Source organism: Mustela erminea, chromosome 14 (genome assembly GCF_009829155.1).
Source record: "Mustela erminea isolate mMusErm1 chromosome 14, mMusErm1.Pri, whole genome shotgun sequence".
NCBI lineage: Eukaryota > Metazoa > Chordata > Mammalia > Carnivora > Mustelidae > Mustela > Mustela erminea.
Window position 1 is genome coordinate 48,168,414 of NC_045627.1, and position 22,352 is coordinate 48,190,765.

At 34.9% G+C, this 22,352-nt stretch overlaps 1 protein-coding gene across 10 annotated transcripts in view; it reads left to right on the top strand.

The window, feature by feature from the left end:
• The window catches only part of CCSER2 (coiled-coil serine rich protein 2), a 189,201-nt gene that overhangs the window by 39,457 nt on the left and 127,392 nt on the right, over positions 1-22,352 (top strand). For 4 of the 10 annotated variants that reach the window (XR_004278992.1, XR_004278991.1, XM_032314147.1 and 1 more), the window contains exons 2-3: positions 5,943-7,392; positions 8,513-8,709. Coding sequence is in view for 7 of the 10 variants with exons in the window: in XM_032314147.1 (XP_032170038.1) it covers positions 5,982-7,392; positions 8,513-8,709 (1,608 nt within the window). In the remaining 3 variants the exon portion in view is untranslated. Of the gene's footprint in view, positions 1-5,942; positions 7,393-8,512; positions 8,710-12,810; positions 12,967-21,751; positions 21,813-22,352 lie in introns of those variants that run through there. The other 6 variants (XM_032314145.1, XM_032314149.1, XM_032314146.1 and 3 more) reach the window with 3 other exon arrangements.

Genomic DNA, 22,352 nt, shown 5'->3' on the forward strand with positions numbered 1-22,352 from the left:
TCTGCCTGCCTCTCTGTCTGCTTGTGATCTCTGTCTGTCAAATAAATAACAAATCTTTAAAAGGCAGTGCAACTACTCAGGTGTTAGGCTTGGCCATTATTCAAGCAGCTTGGCATTTATCATCTTTACTTAGCCCAGCACCCTAGTGTCATTTGCATGCCCCACACAGTTATTTAAGTTTATTGGAACTAAATGGTAAAATTTGGAGAGAATTTTTGTGATTTGGCCAGGGGAGCTTCTGGTTCCTCTTTATCTGCTAGTATTCTCCTGTTCCTTAAATTAAAACTTAAGAAAGTAATATGCCTTGAATCTACATTCAATAACATTATTTAATGTTCCTAAGCCACAAATTAATTTAAAGCCTCACTTTCACAAGTTGCTTTGATCCCAATCTGCCTAACAAGCTGTAGCTGGAGGACAAAAAAGTCAGCTTGATACAATAATGGGGCTTTGTATTGAGCTTGGTGTGGTCTTTTTAAAACCATAAGCAATCTGCAAGGAATGAAATACTGTTTTAAACCTTTACTTTTGGCTGAAGGTGTCCTTTTTGTTCATTTGATTATTGTAATCAAGCCTTCGAATCGGTTTATGCCACAGATGAAAGCTAGGAGAAACAGGGCAGAAGGGGATTTGGGGGAATAGGTTGAGTAACACAAGGTTAAAAAATTTTTAAATTAAGATATATTTATCTGAATGTGAAAGCACATATTAAGAAGTGACTAGTTAGGGGTATGCAGTCATTAGCATTGCTGTTCAGTTAATTGCTCTGGGTCTCAGTAGTGAATATATGCCTGTGTAAATCCCCAAAATTCAGGTAGTTCATACCTCCCAAAAAGCTGTTTGAAAAACTAAAAAAAGAATGTGAGTGGGTGGTTCCTCAGATGATAAGGTAATGGATGTGAAAGGAGTTTGAAAAGGTGAAAGCTTCTACTATTGCTCTCAAAACTTCTCATTTAATTATACCTAGGTTCTTTGCAGTCTTTATGCTTCCCTAGCCTTAATTATCCAATTCCTTCCTTCACTCTTGTACTTCTCAATAAGCCTCTCAGAATATTTCTTTCCTGGTGCCTGGGTGGCTCTGTCAGTTAAGCTTCAGTCTCTTGATTTCAGCTAGGGTCATGATCTCTGGATTCTGGGATCTGCTGAGCCCCATGTCTGGCTCTGTGCTCTGTGGGTAGTTTGCTGGAGATTCTCTCCCTCTGCCTCTTACCCTGTCCTACTCCTGCATGTGCTCTTTTTCTCGCTTTCTCTACCTCACTCAAGTAAATCTTAAAAAAAAAAAAAGAATGTTTAATTCCTTTATCAGAAAGGCAGTCTGCATGGATCCTGGAATCAGGTAGACTTGAACCTGAATCATTTTCAGTACTTTACAAATTTTTGGACAAGTATTTTACCCTTTCCAATCTCGGTTTATCGATTTAATATGGGAGGACATCCACAATGTTATGAAGATTAAACAAGGAGGGAGTGGTAAGCATGATACCTATCATGTAAATGCTCAGTAAAGTTTGCTTTTACTTTTCTCTTCCTATCCTATTGTGGATTCCTTTTAAAAGCATGAAACATACAAGCAAAAACCAACCCCCCCCCCCCAAAACCTTGATTTACTGGATTTATTTATTTACTTATTTATGCGGGGAGGGGAAGTTGGAGATGGAGAATAAGAGTCTCAGGCAGACTCCCCACTGAGCACAGAGCCCAATATGGGGCTGGATCCCAGGACAGAGATCATGACCTGAGCCAAAATCAAGTGTTGGAAGCCTAACCAACTGAGCCACCCAGGTGCCCCTGATTTACTCATTTTTTAAAAAAGAATTTATATATAGTTTTGAAAATTCTTTTAAATGTGAAATATCAATACTATAAATGTGCCTATATTTGAAAAATCATTTTACAGAAATTAAATCAGAAAATCTCAGACATTTCCAAGCCCTGTGCCAGGTATTATTCTTTGTTCAGCATTAAATTAAAGCTCATTGACAATATTGAAATGTTTCAGAGAAGATGGAATCATTAGATTTTGTAGCCAGCATGTACTTTTTCAAATTGTTATGACTGCATTCTTTAATCATTTAACAGACTGCATATCAGGGAAAGTTCATCAGAGGTAGCATAAGCTACTAAAGTGAGGCGGACTCACAATGTTTGTTTTATTTAATTTCATAGTTATGTAAGCAAATATAAGAGAAAGTTTCATGAATATTTAAAGATAATAGGTAGTCAGTCAACTAATGAAGTGACAGTATTCATACTATAAGCAGATATGCAAGCTTTACAGTTGAGCCATCAGATTACTTTAAGACCACAACCCAAGATGATTGATTTTGTTTATTACAATCATTTGTGCATTTAGAAATCAATAAGTACTCTTGAAAGGAAATAGTGCATTCAGGTTCTAATAAATTTTTCTTGTTTTTGTTCTGAGTGGTGGCACCCCAAACACACTTTGTAATAGTAGTGTGTCTTTCTTGTAGGCTTATCTTGTACCTCTAAGTTATTAATACTTAAGATATTCTTGGGAGGTAATATATAGTATTCTCATTTTAGACAGTAAAATAAAGAAATAGAGAAGTGAAAGAATAGAATGTTCTGTCCTTAGACTACTTGGGATAGGCAGGGAAATGTTAAAGCCTCTCTGACTCATAGACTGACTCACCAGAGGACAGAATTTTTAATGTGTGTTATTTAGTGATTTGCAAAATGACCCTTATATCTAATATCATTATCAGTTTCCTTATGGTTATCGTGAAAGTGTTTGTAGTTGTGGAAGTATGTTTTGTGGTAAAGACTGTTATAAAAAAATGGGATGGCAGTAATCTCACATGGATACTGCCCCTGTCCCTTTTTCTGGTCATGGCATATATTGCTATTTGATCATGATAATTTATCTTAGAGTCTAGATTTTACTTCAGAATCTTTTTCAACATAATCCTTGAGGAAGCTGCTACCAGTTAATCACAGATACACAAAACAAAGTTGTTTTTCAGTCTTGATTTAGTATTTATTAAATTAACTTGCGCTAAGAGATTATGAATTAACTTAAAAGTTGAGAATCTTTCAAATTCGTGGTCCTGTGACAGGCCACGAAGTATATAACACTTAGCTTATGCTCTTAACAGGTTTATTTTCTAACGGGTCAACTAGACATGCCCACAATATAAGACAGACTCAACTATATTATTGATGTGAAGGGAATAGAGAAAGATGAGGAATCAGTTTTAACTGGAAAGTTTTGTGGGTGTAGAGATTTTGAACTTTGAGGGTAGGGCCTTTAAGGTGGTCTTTACAAGAGTAAAGGCACAGAAGGTAGAAAATACAGAATAGATTTTGGGGAATGTCCAACAGTGTATCTTGGCTTGAATGTATAGTACTGCAATGAGTATAGAACCAAATGGAGAAGTTCAATCTCTGTAGTGGATTTGGGATTTTATTTTGTTATTCCTGGTCCATGCATGGTTTTTAATCGTAGAAGGGAAGAATATGATCAGATCTGTGCTATAAGAGTTTAACTGTTGGGCGCCTGGGTGGCTCAGTGGGTTAAGCCGCTGCCTTCAGCTCAGGTCACGATCTCAGGGTTCTGGGATCAAGCCCTGCATGGGGCTCTCTGCTCAGCAGGGAGCCTGCTTCCTCCCCTCTCTCTGCCTGCCTCTCTGCCTACTTGTGATCTCTCTGTCAAATAAATAAATAAAATCTTTAAAAAACAAGATTAACTGAACATTTAAAAAATAAATATTAGAAGATCAATTTTCTTATTTTCTGGGAATTTTGATAATCATTTTATATAAATACATATTTATCTCTGTAAGCTAATCAGAACAGAGCAGCTTTAAAAGACTTTATAATCTAATTTATTAATACCCTCCAGGGTATTTTTCTCCTCAGTATTCAGGTTATTTTAGGACTTTTCTCCTTGCCAATTAGTTTGATTTTCCATCTTGGGTTCTTTACTTCCTAATTGATTTCCTTAGCTGATTTAAACTTACCTGTTTTGTTTTTTATCTTTGAATTCTTGTTGTGTTCCTTTGTTCTGCTTGCCATAGTCATAATTTGTTTCTTTTCTTGCTTCTACTCCCTTGTTTATATGGTTGTGTGGCCATTTCTTTTTATCTTTCTAGGTAGAGACTTGAATAGCTGGACCAAGACTTGTACTTGCTGTTGATAGAACCTGGGTGAATTCCCATTGATACCTTTTTCACCTTAGCTATGATTTTGTCTCTTTCTTTTACTGCACACCTTCAGGACACCTTTTGAGCAGTTGTATGCTGTTCTGTCTACTTCTTTGTGGTTGAGGATATAAGGCGGTGTGGGAAGAACTCTTCTGGTGCTCCAGGCTTTCCTGTCTCCTTAAGTTTTGTTAAATGTATACTGGCCTCACTCTATCCTGTGTAGTATAATTTGAGGGGCTTTAGACCCTCCCCTCAAGTCAGAACAGTGCCTTCTTCTGTGCCAAAGTTGTTTTCCTGGACTTTCCTATAGCATGCCAAACCAGGTATTTCTATCCAAACTAGAGAATGTTTATTAAAACTTTGGAGTTTTATCAACTCACCTATTTTCCCCATTTCTGCTTTCAGTCAGTGTCATAATGCTAGGAGCCAAAGCTCATTGTTCAGAATCTTTCTCTGTCCACTACTCTTTAAAGTATAGAGATGCTTAGTTTACACAATTTTTGTTTGAAGCTGGTGAGTTTTTGGCTAAAAATTATATTCGTACACACACGTATATATATTCTTTCTTTTTTATTAGTTATTGGGGATAGGAAGTTTTGTAATTCTGCTTCACTCCAGCAACTTTACTTGAATGTCTGTATGATTTCCTAAATATTTATTTTTGACTTAATTAATAACACACATACTTCAGAAACTCTCAATTTTTAAAGTATAGGTATGGCTTTGAATCAGGTTTTGTTTTGTTTTTGTTTTTACTAAAAAAATAACTGACAACATATGATGTTTTAAGATACATAATTTTAAAAAACCATCAGTGACCATAGGGTGTGTATTTTTCTTTTATTCACATTTTGTACTTGTGTATGCTTTTGTAGAATTTTTATATAATCACAATGAGCATATAGTGAGCAGTAAGCATATAGCATATTGTATTTCTATTAATATTAGGATAAGCATTTTAATATTTCTATCTCATCTTTGTGATCTCATCATGTGACCCTGAATATGTCATACTTTATTAAACAGTTAAATAAAGGACAGTAGGTGTTTCAGTTTTATGTTCTTGTCTGTTCATTGAACCTTTTTGTGTTTGTTGTTTTGTGTTACCTTTAAAATAAATTTGGGAGGTTGAGATTAGTGGACTAACCAACTTTATTAAAACCATTATACTTTTCACCATGATCCTACTGTAGTATCTATTTATATTACCAGTTGGAAATTTGTTTGAGATAGTTGCTTAAAATGATACCTGATATCTCTCCTGTTAATGTCAGAAAAAAATTTTCGGTGCTATTTTATTTTTTTCCTATATCCTACTGTGATTTTAGTAATGAATTTTTAAAATGTATTCCAGTTTTTATAAGATTACATATACTTTAAAAAATAACAAATAACATTTTCTTATTTTAAAGGAGATAATATTGTCCAAAGTGAAAAAAATAACATGGATTGGAAATTGGAAGACGTGTTTTCTGTAGAAGTATTTCTTTTTTTCAAAATTCAGTCAGAATTGACAGTCTGGTTTTATTAATTCTGGAATTTGTTATCCTTGTGCATAGCCCAAGTTTTAAAAAGTGTGTATAAAAATGTTCTTTACTTTCTCCTAACATTAATTTATTAATTTAATTCCTGCACTCAATATTTATTAAGAAATTTGTAGGAATCATAATAGGTTTTGGTGCATGTCATTGTCTATGAGTATATATTCTTATTATATAATAACCCATGTAATTCTGCTTATTTAGGAACATTTAATCTACTTTTTTGTCTCCTCAGATTCTGTCAGATTTTAAGAACAAATGCATCTTATAGCTCATGGAAGAAAAAACACAAATCAAGACATTTTTGGGTTCCAAACTGCCAAAGTATGGAACAAAATCTGTGAGGAGTACTCTGCAGCCAATGTCAAATGGGACACCTGTTAATTTATTGGGAACTTCCAAGAGTAGCAACGTCAAAAGTTACATAAAGAATAATGGCTCTGATTGCCCATCATCCCATTCATTTAATTGGAGAACAGCAACTAAATACCAACTCAGTGCGCAAAGTGTTGAAGACCGTAACAGTACTCAAACCTCACACGATAAAGTAATTGATCCTGAAAAACATGCACCTCCTCAAGGAATTTTTGATAAAAATGGGATAAAGGGAGGCTTGAAAAGTATTTCTTTACTCACATCAAAGTTAGCAAAGCCATCCACTATGTTTGTGTCATCTACGGAGGAGTTAAACCAAAAGTCTTTGTCTGGACCATCTAGTTTGGGTAAATTCACCAAAGGCACATTATTAGGAAGGACTTCATATTCTTCAGTCAGTGCTCCAAAATCACAGTTGAATGGATTGTATGGAAACCGTTCAGCTGGTAGCATACAAAGGCCTAGAGCAAACTCCTGTGCCACAAGAAGCAGTTCTGGAGAAGGCTTAGCACAATCCCTAGACAATATTAAATCTCTTACTTGTGAAAAAATGGTAAGGTCACAAAGTTTTTCACATTCCATTCAGAATTCATTCCTTCCACCTTCATCTATAACCAGATCACATTCCTTCAACAGAGCTGCAGATCTTACAAAGCCTTATCAGAACCAACAGCTACCCATTAGAGTGCCTCTGAGGTCAAGTATGCTAGCAAGAAATTCCCGGCAATCAGAAGTGCTCAATGGGAATGATCACCTAGGTTATGGATTTAATAGGCCTTATGCTGCTGGTGGAAAGAAGTTGGCTTTACCAAATGGCCCAGGTGTAACTTCCACTTTGGGTTATAGGATGGTTCATCCCTCTCTACTGAAATCTAGCCGACCTCCATTTTCTGGCACTATCACAGTTGATGGTAATAAAAATTCACCTGCTGATCCATGTGTAGAAGAAGATGCTGAACTTATGGCTAAGGATGGAGCTACGAATAAGGACCAAGAACTAATTGAAAATGATAGTTATAGAACAGAAAATGACCAGACCATGAAGCATAATGCTAAAATTAGATACCTGAGTGATGATGTGGATGATATTTCCTTGTCATCTTTGTCATCTTCTGATAAGAATGATTTAAGTGAAGACTTTAGTGATGATTTTATAGATATAGAAGACTCCAACAGAACTAGAATAACTCCAGAGGAAATTTCTCTCAAAGAAGAAAAGCATGAAAATGTACCACCAAAGGATATATTTGATTCCCCCAAGGAAAATGAAAAAAGTAAAACTGACGAGTGGATAGATATAAGTGTCTCTGGTAAATATTAATATTCTTAAGTTTGCTTTTTCATAGATAATATAATTGAACTTACACTTGGGATTACCTTTTGATTAATTCCAAGATGCTGTCAATTTTTGTGGCGGGATGGATCTAAATAAAATTGAGGTGGGGCAACTTTTATCTTTCTGTGACTTTTGCTCTCAGACTTATTTTTCACTATTTAAAACAGTGATAAAAATACTCTTCCCTAATATATCTTACCTTTGTTCTTCTGTGACTTTCATGTAGAGGCCTATTCCTATTGCTTCAGATTTTTTTCTTTTCCCCCTCTTTTCTAAACAGTGGCATGCCATTTTAAACTGTCTCTTCCTTTATGGTAATAGATGCTATGTGTTTAGAGTGAAGCTGTGCCAAAAGGTAAATGAGCTAATAATAATATAGGTTATGTCCAGTCTAATGAGTGTTTTTATCCTAGAAATTTTTTACTTTTTTAAAATAGAGCTTAGATTTCTTGTTTAGCAAACTCAGAGGAACTTTATTTTTTTAACTGAGGAAAGTGAGATTAGTACCTCTTAAATATTTCCTCTTATACTTGGTCATCCTGGTACTAAAATTCTGGAGAAAATATCTCTTTGTGCCCAAATAGCCTGAAAACAGAGCAAACTGAAGGGATTGAGTGTAGGCATGTGATCTGGTCAAGAGTGTAGGCCATGCCTAGAGATATGCATAAACCCTTGACTGTCTGAGGGTCTTTTGCCAGAACAAGTGTTTCTCTTATAAGGTGGCAACTGCAAGGTTAAATGATATACACAGAGAAAGGAGTTTCATGGCCAGTGTGTAAAAGAAATATCTTAGGAAATATTAAAAGAATGTGAAGCTTTATTTATAATTCTAGAAATGTTGCAGAAGTGAAAGATGGCTCAATGAACTTTCTTTATGTGTATTGGGAAACATTTCAGTAGGTTATTTAAAATTTTATCCCCTGATTTTTTTTTTATTGTTTAGGATTTAGAAAATGCTATAATTACTAATACTTTTTTGCCAGTTATTTTGCTATATTAAGTTATTAGAGTGTATATTTTCAGAAGCTGAGAAATATATTTCTATGAATTAATAACTTTTTTCCCCTTTTTCTTCTTAAAAAAAAAAATTGAAGACAGGAGTGAATGTACAAAACATACTTCTGGGAGCAACTTGATTTCACCAGATACTGATTACAGAGCTGGTTCTTCATTTGAGCTCTCTCCATCTGATAGCTCTGATGGAACATACATGTGGGATGAAGAGGGTTTGGAGCCCATTGGAAATGTCCATCCAGTTGGGAGTTATGAGTCCTCAGAAATGAACAGCATAGTACGTATGAATTTATATATACTTTTGAAACATTTTGTTTACCTTACTATGGAAAGACTTGTAATACTGCTTGGATTTTTTTAAGTTTATAAATAGCTCTCCTAGTTTAAGAAAGTAATTTTGTATCTGTTAAGAGCCTACAAAACATCTGACCTTAATACATAATAAACCATATATTTGTGTCACATGACATGAGTTAAATACACTCTCATACATTATGTACACATAGGGATAGATATACTGTATTCAGGTTAAGGTGGGCTAGTGGTTCTCAAATTTGGGAGGAAGGCAATGTCTGGATGCAATTTTGGTTGTCATATTGAGGGTGCACTGACAAATAGTGGGAAGATGCCAGGGATGCTTCTTAATGCCCTATAGTAGTATCCACAGCAAAGGATTACCCAGCCAAAGATGTCAGTAGTGCCACTTTTGAAAAATCCAGGGCTAAGCTATGCTGAAGTTAACGTTTAAGTGCCAACTCAGTGGCTTAACACAATAAAAGCTTATTTTTTACTCTTCCAAAGTCTGTTGTGGGTCTGGAAGACTCTGTGGAGCAACTTCAGTGTTCTGAGCTGCTTTCCTCTCACCATCTTGACCATCACCAAAAGAAGGTGGCTTTACCATTACCTTTTGAGGCCCCATCAAAAGGTCACTGTTGTAGAAGAAAAATGCTGCCAGCTCTTACATTTGCAATTACTTGCTGGGGCCTGCAGGTGGTACATTGTATTTTTACTCATAACCTGTTGACTCTAATTTAAGATTAGTAGTAACTGGGCAAGAAGTGTAATTTTCCTGTGTACCTGGAAGGCAAGGGAACCAAATGTGGGTGAGCACTAGGAGACCTACCATACATTATTATGTGCATATTTTAAGAGACATTGCAGTAATGTGGCTAATATGCTCTATGAGTAAAGTGTAGTTGGTATGTTTGAAGTGACTCATTGTAATTACTCGGTATATAAAATAAAATATGATTTTCCATTAACTGTATGGAAAATTGGTAGTCTTCATGGATATACTAAAGTCCAAGTAGGTTTTAGGCAATGTAATTTTCTGTACTCTCATAAATCTGTGACTTAGAAAAACTAAGCATCCTTACCAGAGAATTGTTAAATTGCACAGACATAGAGAGGACACATATTTAATTTAGGGAGAGTATCTCTATCTCATTAGAGAAAAGTTTAGAGACGATTACAGGATGTGCTTTCTTTCTAGGACTTTTTAAAGCAAGTGTGATCAAAATGGGAATGAACATTGTGTCCAGCAGATGGCAGTAATAATCCACTTAGTATCTGACATTTTTTCACTTCACTGTTCCTATAACTTAAAGATTCCTTTAGAAGAGTTCAGAATGCACCTAGATCTTAAGATCTCAGAGCTTCTGATATAAGAGGAAAACAGTCTGAGAAAGGATGGAGAATTGATGGCAGATGTTGAAAAAAGTGTTAAGATCTCCTACTGTGTTAGAGGATTACTTTTTTTTTTTTTTCCCTGAAATTCTACCAGTTTTTTGCTTCTTGTATTTTGAGGGTATTTTGTTAGGTGTGTACCTGTTTAGAATTTTTTTACTGAAATTGGACTTAAGTCATAATTTAGTGATCTCTATTTCTCATTACCCTTTTTCTCTTAAGGCCTTTTTTTTCAGATGTTAGTATATTTTATCAATTTTATTTCTGTATGTTCCAACTTTTTACTATGAACTTTTCGATACATAGCAAATAGGTTATAACTTTTTTAAAATTATAATTTCTCTTTGTCTTCTAACCAGTGAGTTTAGTCCTTTTATGTTTGCATTTATTGATATACTTGGACAACATTCTCCCATCTTACTATTTTTAATTGCTTTTTTTTTTTTTGCCTAGAATAGTTTAAATAAATATTTAAAACTTAATCCAAAAAGAACTTTAACATATTCTCATTTTTCTTGGCCTCCCTATCCCTCTCACCAAAGCCCATGTCTGTCCCATCCCCTCACTCCCCCCACCCGCCTCACCTCCAGTTCCCCAACCACCATCATGGTTGTTCTCTACAACAGTGCTCCTTCCAGCCCAGGTGGGGAGAGCTTCAAGATAAGGAGCTTTCATTAAGAATGTTAATCAGCTATGTTATTACAACAGTTTAGTTCAACCCACTCTTTAGTTTAGTTGATACTATTTTCACAATAAAACTTTCTTTTTGAAAAAAACAGTGTGTTGATATGCATTGTGGTGGAAGCTCCTTATCTCCAACAGTTTGTAGACTGACTACTTTGCATAGCAATTATCTAGAATCTAGGTTATTATTATTATTTTTTGGTTTAAATACAAATAGTGTTCTGTTGAGGTGTAATTCACATTAAATAAAATGCATAAATATTTGTCATGCAGCACAGAGAATTTTGAATGTTTGTATATAATGTCACACCACATTGTGATAAAGAATATTTTTGTCATCCCAGAATGTTTCCTGTGCTTTTCAGTCATTCTCTCAACCCCACCCCCAGAGGTGCCCCTGCTTTGATATATATCACTATAGATTAGTTTTGCCTATACTTCGTATAAGCAGAATTATAAACATGCCTATTTTATGTCTGACTTCTTTGATGCAACATTTTATACTTTTTATAGTTTGTTTCTTATTTTATAATATTTCTTTGTGTGAAGGTAGTACAACTTACTTTATCTTGCTATTGATTGACATTCAGGTTGTTTATTTTTTCTAGCAACTGCTATTATTGGAAAGATTTTGTTACATATTTTTGGATAAACATTTATGCATTTCTGTTGGTGAAATATGTAGGAGAGCCACCACTGAATTATTGGGTATTTATGTATATGGCTTCAGATGCTGTTAGTTTTCCAATGTTGTTGTACCAGTTTACAGTCCCACTGGTAGAAAATGAGCATTCTAGAAATTCCACTTGCTTTTGGTGCTGTCTGTCTTTTTGCATTTTTGCTATTCTGGTGGGGGTATAGTATTTCACTGAGATTTTTGTCTTGTGTTTTTTAATAACTGTTTGTTGAGCACCTTCACATATGTTTATTTGCCGTTAGCATATCCTCTTTTGTGACAGGTCTTTTATTAAACTGTATTTTTTTCTTTTTGGTTTGTAAAAACTCCTTCATATATTTTGGATGTAATTTTTTTTACACATATACATATACACTTATATATGTGTATATGAGTATATAATTAATATATATGGGTTCCTTTTTAAATCCTTTTTTTTTTAAGATTTTATTTATTTATTTGACAGACAGAGATCACAAGTAGGCAGAGAGGCAGGCAGAGAGAGAGAGGAGGAAGCAGGCTCCCTGCTGAGCAGAGAGCCCGATGCAGGGCTCGATCCCAGGACCCTGGGATCATGACCTGAGCTGAAGACAGAGGCTTTAACCCACTGAGCCACCCACGCGCCCCCCCTTTTTAAATCTCTTAATAGTGTCTTTTGTTGAATTGAAATTAACAAGTTCAGTATAGTGTAGTTTACATTTTTTCCTTTGTTGTTAGCACTATTTCGAACTGCAAAATTTTTGTTTACCCTGAAGTCCTGAAGGTATTTTTCAATGTTTTCTTCTAAGAGCTTTGTTTTTTAGCCTTTTACATTTAGATCTATGAGACATCTGGAAATTATTTTTGTGCATGTTATGAGGTGAAGTCAAGGTTATTTTGTTTTCTTTTTTTGAAAAGTTTTTGTTCCCTACTCTGCTGCAGAGTTACCTTTGTCATAAATCAGTGATTGTATCAATATATTTCTTGGGGCGTCTGGGTGGCTCAGTGGGTTAAGCCTCTGCCTTTGGCTCAGGTCGTGATCTGGGATCGAGCCCTGCATCGGGCTCTCTGCTCAGCAGGGAGCCTGCTTCCTCCTCTCTCTCTCTCTGTCTGCCTCTCTGCCTACTTGTGATCTCTGTCTGTCAAATAAATAAATAAAATCTTTAAAAATATATATATATATATATTTGACTCTCTTTTAGTTCATTGGTCTCCTCTTTTATCCTTGTGTCAGTGCTATGCTGTTTGTATTTCTGTAGCTTTAAGTACTAACATCTGGTAATCTAAGTCTTAATAGCTTTTTCTTTTCCAAGTTTCCCCTAGCTCACCTTTTGCAATCTCTTTAATTTTTAGAATGAACACATCAGTTTCTACAAAGAACCTTCAGGGATTTTGAATGACATTGCATTAACTTTGTAAATAAGTTTGGGAAGAATTGACATGTTTAATATAGTGAATCTTTCAATTCATGAATATGGTGTATTCTTCCTTTTTTTTTTTAAAGGTTATTTATTTATTTATTTATTTGAGACAGAGAGAGAGAGAGAGAGATCACAAGTAGGCAGAGAGAGAGGGGGAAGCAGGCTCCTTGCTGAGCAGAGAGCCCTGTGCGGGGCTCAATCCCAGGACCCTGAGATCATGACCTGAGCCGAAGGTAGAGGCTTAACCCACTGAGCCAACCAGGCGTCCCTATTCTTCCATTTACTAGGGACTTCAGAAATATTTCTTGCTGATGCATTCTATAAAAATTTGTACATATATGCTTTATTTTTAAGTAATTGATTTCATTGTTATAAATGGTACAATTAAAATTTTATTTTCTTAGTTTTTGTTATATGTACAAATATATTTGATTTTTGTATTTTGAGCTGTGACCTTATTCACTTATTAGTTTTAATAATTTGCCTGGAATTTCTACATATATTATGAAGTCATACCATTTGCACAGTCTCCATCTCCCCATTCTCTCTTTTATTGGACGTGTTAGGACCTCCAAGGTAATGTTGATTCAAAATGGTGAGATAATTTCAGCAAAGTTTTAATAGTCCACCATTAATATTTCTTTTTGTGTGTGGTGGGGGTGGTTATAGGTATCTTTCATCAGATTGAGTTTCTTTCTGTTTCATTTGCTTGATTCTTTGTGTGTGTGTTTGTGAGTAGATGTTAATTTTTCTCTACATTTATTAAAGTCATCAAAATTTTTTTTCCTGTTATATGTTATCTGTTAGTGTGGTAGATTGTATTTCTTGATTTTCAAATGTTAAATCATCTTTTGTTCTTGAAATAAATTCACTTGGTTGTGATGTGTTATTCTTTTAAATGTTGTTGGGCTTGATATCCTAATAGTTTATTTAGATTTGTTGCATTTATGTTCATGAGTAGGATGGTTCTCTCTTCTCTTTTCTTTTTTTCTCTTTTCTTTTCACATTTGGTATCAGGGTTGTGCTGGTTTCATAAATGAGCCGAGAAGTATTCCCTGTTTTTTTTGCCCTTTCAAGGAATTTCTGGACAATTGATGTTCCTTTTTCTTAAATGTCTACAAAATTCAACAAATGAAAACTTTAGAATCTGGAGTTTCCTTTGTGAGAGGTTTTTAATGACAGATATAATGTTTTAAGTAGATATGCCCATTAAGATACATAGGTATTTTTTTGTGTGTGTTGCTTTTTGAGAATTTGTCCATTTCATCTAGTTATTGTTTGTTGGTGAAAGTTGTTCAGGTGGTGCCTGGGTGGCTTAGTTGGTTAAGTGTCTGACTCTTGATTTCAGCTCAGGTTATGATTTCAGGGTCATGATATCGAGGCCCATGTTGGGCTTTGTGCTGGGTGTGGAGTCAGCTTAAGATTCTGTCTCTTCCTTTCCCTCTGCCCTCCACCCTCCTATCCCATGCACACACATGCTGTCTCTCTTAAAAAAAAAAAAAAAAGTTATTCAGGGTTACCTTTTCTTTATTTTTTAAAAAACATTTTATTTATTTATTTGAGAGAAAGACAGAGGTAGTGATAGAGAGCATGAGCAGGGAGGAGAGAGAGAAGCAGGCCTTCTGCTGAGCAGGGAGTTTAATGTGGGCCCGGATCCCAGGACCCCAGGATCATAACCTGAGCCGAAGGCAGATGCCTAACCAACTGAGCCACCCAGGTGCCCCCGGATTATCTTATCTTTTAACATCTTTGTGGTATTGTAGTGATGTGTACTGAGCTCCTGTATAGTCCTGGCATTAAGTATCGTATATGTATGGCCTTATTTAATGTTTATGGCAACCCCATGAGATAGTCAGAAATGATACACAAAATACTCAGTACTGGTATCACATGGCTGTTATACTATTAAGGCATGTCCTTCCTAATACCAGCTCCAGAGGTAGGTACTATAATTATCTCCATCTTACAAAAAAAGAAAAAAAATATAGAGAATCCAAAGATACACAGCTAGTACATGACAGAATGGGAGTTTTAATTTAGCTTGTTCCAGAGCCCTGCCTCTTACTCACTGTACTATATTGCTCTTAATATGAAAAATACCTGTATGGTCCTAGGATAGGAAAGGATGTCTTAAATACAGACACACACTAAAAACCATAAAGAAAAAAATTACTAAGTTTAATTACATCAAGGGCATTTGGGTGGCTTAGTCAGTTAAGCACTGCCTTCAGCAAAGGTCATGATCCAAGGGTCTTGGGATCGAGTTCCCCATTGGGCCTCCCTGCTCAGTGGGGAGCCTGTTTCTTCCTCTCCCTCTACCTCTGCCCCTTTCCCTGCTCATGCTCTCTCTCTAAGAGTTAAATAAAATCTTTAAAAAAATTAATTACTTCAACATTTAAAAGTAAACACAGATAATAATAAACATGGTTAAAAGCCACTAAGAGTCTATTTGTGACACATTTAACAAGAATTAAAATCAGACCACATAATAAACTTTCCTTATCAATAAGGAGAAGGCAAAACAATACAACAGATAGAAAATAATAAAATAATAAATTGCTAATGTGTATTGAGACATACAATTTCACACTCACTAGACTGGCTGAAATTTTAGTCAGATAATAGCAAGTGGGGTGAATATGATGAACAATAGAAATCTTTCTTCACTACTGAGAAGAATAAATTGCTAAATCATTTTCTGGAAGATATTTGGCAGCATCTAGTAAAGTTGAAGATCCAATATGCTCTGATCCAGTAATGTTATTCTTGATTTATATCCTAAAGAAACCCTAACATTTATGATCAGAGACATTAGTAAGAATGTTCGTTGCTGCACTATCTCATCATCATCATCATAATTATTATTATTGGAATAATAATAACTCAAATGTCCATTCATGGGGAAACAAAAAAAATAACATTTAAGTGATGTTATACAGTATATTATATATATTATACAGCAGTAAGAATGAATGAACTTACACTTGTAGTACACATGTACCACAAAAATATAAAACTAGGGTGCCTGGGTGGCTCAGTGGGTTAAGCCACTGCTTTCGGCTCAGGTCATGATCTCAGGGTCCTGGGATCGAGCCCCGCATCGGGCTCTCTGCTCAGTGGAGAGCCTGTTTCCCCCTCTCTCTGCCTGCCTCTCTGCCTGCGTGTGATCTCTATCTTTCAAGTAAATAAATAAAATCTTAAAAAAAAAGAAAGTAAAAAAAAAAAGTTGCAGAACATTATGTATCACTTATATAAGTTGTAAAAATACATATAAACAATAGTACTTACTGTTCACAAATACATAAATGTATTAAAGGGAAAGAAAGCCATTCCTCCAAGAGCCCTGGTTCTTTTTAATGGAAAATGCTACTTTTGTAGCCAAATTCTGGAGACTGCGTGTACACACTGTTGTTGAAAAGTTGCTGCTCCCAGGCATCATCAGTGGACTGAACTAGGGAATATAAGAGTGTATGTCTGTGTGTGTGTGTGTTTATTTATATACATATACATTTACATCAATACTTGTTTCTATTTTATCTCTATATATTAAAAACAATAGGTTCATACTATTACCTCCAATTCCAATCCAATGCCACCGGATTCATTCTAGTTTTCTCCTTGTATTTTTAACCTCCCTTCTCTGATGGTGATAAACCTTGCTTCTGTTGTCCTTTCTTGATATATCTTGATATATCTTCCTACATTTAACTTGATATATCTTGATATATCTCCCTCTATTTAACTGATATCTGTTCTTTTCCACCACTTCCTCTTTCCCATTTATCTCTTTCTCATCCTATTTGGGCTCTGAAATCCCTACAGTGGGTTACCAGCATGCTTGGATAATGTCTCTATCCTGTTTGGGTTCTGACTTACCATATCGGGCCATCCCCCACATATATTCTACTTAAATTCTCATATCTCGTACCGGGCCAACCTCCTGCCTCAGATGCTCCCTCTTCACCCTCATCATTACTCCGATGTGCTCAAGCCCTGAAAAACTAAACCAACCTGGGCATGGAAGTTCTTATCACATTACTTGAGTTCTGGTTTCCTATGTTCACTGCCCCTCTGTATGTATGTCTTTCCTTAGCTTGCTCAGTTTCTGACTCCTCATGCCTCACTCCTCCACCCACAATCCTACTTGCTAATTTGAAAGAATATTTATGAAGATGCTCTTGGACATCTTAATCTTAATAATATAGGTACAGTATAAACATTCCCAGACTGGTACATATATCTGTTTTATTGCCAAAGCAAATGATTAAAAAATTCATAAAAATCATGAAAAATGCTTCTATATGTAGTAAATTTTATAGAATCTGCATTTTATGTGATTTATGTATTTATGTGATTTATATTTCATGTGGTTAATATGGAAACTTAGGTCTAGAAGTGTCCAGACAGCTAAAAAGTTTTATTTTTCAAACACTGGTTAAATTCAAAGTTTGATGTGATTTTTAGGAAATGTGAATTAGCTTTATCATAATGGTCAGTGAAATTAATTATGATTAATGAGGAAAGTGCACAATGTCTTATGTTGGAAGGATTTATGAGAACCTGGGATTGGCTCAACCATAAAGATTTAAGAGGCATCTACTGCAAAACGACTGGAAAGAGAAAAAATAGTATTTATTTGGAAAAAAATATAGCAATGTAATACTATCTTTGTTGTGTGTTTGTAGCAATAAAAAACTATGTAACTGTTATTAGAAAATCTCATTAAGGTTGCTAGGCATTCTGATTTTTATTGTTGTTTTTGTAATCAGATTCAGACTTTAATTAAAAACACAATTATAAATCCATAGGTATATTAATTTTTCTTATTGCTGTGACAAATGACCAAAAATCTTAATAGTTTAAAACAACACAAACTTATCTTACTGTTTGGGACCCAGGCCCTCACTAGACTTTTAAAAAAAAAAAAAGGGTGAGAAAGGCTTTCCTTTTGAAAGTTCTAGAGGAGAACCTCTTTCTTTGGCTTTCTAGTCAGCTGGATAATCCAGTATACTGCCCTATTTTGTGGTCTCCTCATTAGCAATCTTTTTTTTTTTTTAAGATTTATTTATTGGGCAGACATCACAAGTAGGCAGAGAGGCAGGCAGAGAGAGAGGGGAGGAAGCAGGCTCCCTGCTGAGCAGAGAGCCCGATGCTGGGCTGGATCCCAGGACCCTGGGATCATGACCTGAGCCTAAGGCAGAGGTTTTAACCCACTGAGCCATCCAGGCGTCCCATCACATTAGCAATCTTAATTCATTCGTAGCCTTAATTCTTCTTTGCTGTGTAACCTAACATATTCACAGGTTCCAGTGATTAAGGTATGGACATCTTTGAGGTGACCATTGTTCTGCCTAGTATAACTAGAGACATAGAGTTTTTTTTTTAATAATACGATTATTCATTTAAAGAAATTCTTTTGAGGTTGACAAATTTAGCTCTAGTACTAAAAATAAAATAGTAAATTTTAAACACAGTTTAGCCAAACTCATTTTTTTCAATTTAAGTTATTCTAAACTGATGACATAGTTATTGAAGTGGTCTTCACGAAGGTTTGTCATCGCTGTAGCTAATCATAGGTTTTATTATCTGGAGATATTATATTTTTACTCTTAAATTTGATATCTTCCAATAACTGGAAATAACTTACAGCAGCTTGTGTGTATGTGTGTGTATTTTCTGTAAGTTGGCATGGACTTTAAAGATGACTGATTTCTAAGAAAAGCGACTAAAGGGATGATGGAATCATTGGTCTGTTAAGATTTAGATATTTTTAATTCAATTTTTAAGAAAAATTATTTATAGACACTGACTTGAAAATAGTGTCCAGTATTATAAAGTGTAACACTAATTAGCAGTGTTGATTACAAAGTATAATGTCTTTATTTACTAACAGTGCACATGATAAGTGTATTTGTTTGATATTATCGATTGCCTTACATCAATAGCTGCCTAAAATAACTACAGATCTGGATTTCTTCTGACTGAGGTAAAAGGATTTTTTGTTATATGTTCATTTTTGTCTTGTCCCTATGTACTGTTTTCACTGCTTTGATTATTTTAATCATCCTACATTTCTGTTGTTTCTGTTGAGATGTATCTGTTCAGCATGCTAGGTTTGCTTTGCTATGAACTTTAATTTTAAATTAAAGGAGGATGGCGTTACTTTGTAACTCCCAGTTTTTGTTTTCTTGGACATTGGACCTATATATACTTTGGAAATTTATACATTTACTCCGAATTTCCATTTTAGATCTATTGGTCATACCTATCTCAGTGGAGATTGTATATTACCCTTTCCCACCTTCACTATTCAGTTTTATGAGATTTTTCATTTGTTTCCATTCATCCACTTGGCAATGTACTATGTAGAGTCTTTCATATATAGAAAAATTAGGCCCTATAGAATTGACATAGAGGTCATTTACTCTTACTCATTCATTTTATAGATAAGGATAGTGAAGTGTAGAAAAGTTAAGTCACATTTTCACTTAAGAGACACAGAGGAATTAAAATTTGGAATAAACTGGCTCCCAGTTTGCTTATTGTCTCTACTGTACGATGTGGCACCATAAATTTATACTGGGTTTCTTCTTTAAGGTAAAGAAGGTGATGTTTACTGTTGTATTCTGTTTTCTCCATGTTATTAAATGTCTGCCTTTTGTAAAATTGTTCCTTTTCAGTCTTACTGGAGAATACCTTTTTTGAAAATCAAAACATACAGATTAATTGTTTCTTCTCTTATCTCTGCACCAAACTGTAGTAGACTAGAAGAATGAAAAGGGGAAGGCTAATCTATGGATCATTCATTTCTTCAGCATGTGTTTTAAATTTCCACTGTATGATCTGTACTCTAGTTACTAAGAAATACATATGAATAAAGAAACAGTTGCTGCCTCAACAGAAACTTATGATCCAGATTAAGAGAGGCTATATACTTAATTCTGACCATTAAGGGAAGATTCCATGTGTGCTTTTAATTAATACATGTTAACCCATTTTGAGTTCGAAGTTTGGGGCAAAGTTTGAATTGCATCTCAATAAAAGCTTCTTTATGAGTTTATAATGAAATAGCAGTTTTATTTTTTACATTTGTTTAACTTCTGCCTCCTTTTTCTTTGGGATATATTAATAGGGGCCAGCAAAGCTGTAGCTGCAGGCTGCCAACCTGTTTTTGTAAATAAAGTTTTATTGTAGTATGACCATACCTTTTCATTTATATATAGTCTGTGGCTGCTTTCATGCTGCTGTGGAAGGATTGAATAGTTGTATCAGAGACCATATTGCCCAAAAGCCTAAAATATTTACTATTTGGTCTTTTTAAAGAATTTTATTTATTTATTTATTGGGAGGGGGGAGGACAAGCAGACTCCATGCCGAGAAGGGTGGAGACCAATATGGGGCTTGATCCCAGGACCCTGAGATCATGACCAGAGTTGAAATCAAGAGTCAGGTGCTTACTTGACTAAGCTGCCAAGTGCCCCTACTATTTGGTCTTTTAAAAAAGTTCATTGACTCCTGCATTAGAACACTACAGATAATTTAAAGATTCAGAAATTAATTTTTTAAACTCAGTATAAATCTGTGTAAGCTCTTTCATTGTTATTCTAGCACCATTCTTTATCTGGCCTTCGGTGGAAGTCATCTGTCAATCCATTCAACATATTTAAGTGACTGTTTTGTGCAAGATGTTGACGATACATTGATTAGGCAGCCATACCTTTCACTTTAGTGGTGCTTGTGTCCTAATGAGGCAGATGTAGTTGAACTATTTAGCTAACTTAGTAACTATCTTCTCTTAATAAGTGGGGAAAGTTCTACAGAGGAGAACTACAAAGTATGAAAGTATGTTATTGGAAAACCTGGTCTAGTGTGGGTGTCAGGTAAGGCATTTTTTGGAATGATATTTAAGCTAAGTTGCCCTAGGGTTAAAAGGGCATTTGTAGTTGCAAGGATGTTACCTGTTTTAGTAAACAGCATATGAAAAGGCCTTGAGGCAGGATAGGATTATGCAATATTTGAGGAACTAGGAGAAGGCTACTTACTATAGCTTGAGTACTGACACAGAAGGGAGGAGAGGCAAGAGAGGAGGTTATAAGTACAGAGCTCTTACAGAGGTCAAAGGATTTGGGTCTTTGTCCTAAAAACTGATGGGGAACTGATGGAGGGTTTTAAGCTTGAAAGGGACATAATTTGATTTTCATTTAAAAAATGCTTTGTATGAAAATTGAATTAGAAGGGAGCTAGACAAGATGCTGGAAGCTACTGTCCCTGAAGAAGGTTAGTAGTGGCTTGGGCTAAAGTGGTGGCAAAGTGGAGATCTAGAGGGGTGGGTGATTTTGAAAACAGGTTTAGTGGGTACAGTTGGCAAAATTGAATTATTTGTTAACTGCAGGGGAGAAAAGTGTTACTCCTGACTTTAGAAGTACTAATATTGTTGGTTCTATTCATTCTGCCAAAATCGTCCTAAATTGTTGGTTTGACTTGTTATTTTTTCTATTGGTTTCCCAATTACTTGTAATGTCAAATCTAAACTCCTTTGACTGGTTCTTTGTGGGTTGTTATCATCTTATGCTGGTCTGTCTGGTTGCTTTTAGTCTCCTATTATGTAGAATATACTGGAATAGACTTGATGTTTCATGATTTCTCTTATCACTCTTAGGCTTCTGGCAGTAAGTAAGGGGTCAATATATACTTGTTGAAATGTGTGCTGTGATGACATGCCACTTAATTTGAGATAAATAAAAAAACTTAAAGGTACAGTTTAATACTATCCAGTACTTTTCCATTCATATTGTGACATAACCTATTTACAGAGTAAGTTTCTAAGGTACCACGTGTCATAATAGCAAGGTACAAGTAACTAAAAATGTGACATTGGCATGGATGTCATAGTGGAGGGACTGCTTACAGAAAGTTGAGACCGTCTTAATATAGGTAAATGAAAATTTCAAACTGATACTGATACTTTCAGCTATGCTGTGATATAGAATACAGAACTTGAACACATAGAAGGTTTTAATCCAACTCGGTTTTTGTTTTTGTTCTTGTTTTTAAGATAAGGGGACAAAATGAGATGAGGAAACTAATTTTTTTTAATTTATATATTTTTTTGCCTAACTAGTAAATCTTCCATTTGCATACAATTATTATAGTAGGTTCTTTTTTGACTATTAATGTAAATTTTATATTTGAAAACAAGTTTAAATTTATAAAATATAGTTGTGGTGACCCTTTAAATTCAATATTTTCTTCACTGTATGTCTTATAGGTTGCTTATTACAATCTGAAGTTTAATTTAGTAATTATGTATGGAGCTTCTACTATGTTGCAGACATACTGTTGAGTGCTAAAGATACTGATATGGATAAGGCTGTCTTTGTCCTTAATGAATACAAAGTCTAGTATGATTGGCAGATAGATTATAAATGATCATACTTTAATTTTATAAGTGATATACATGCTATGATTAGTATG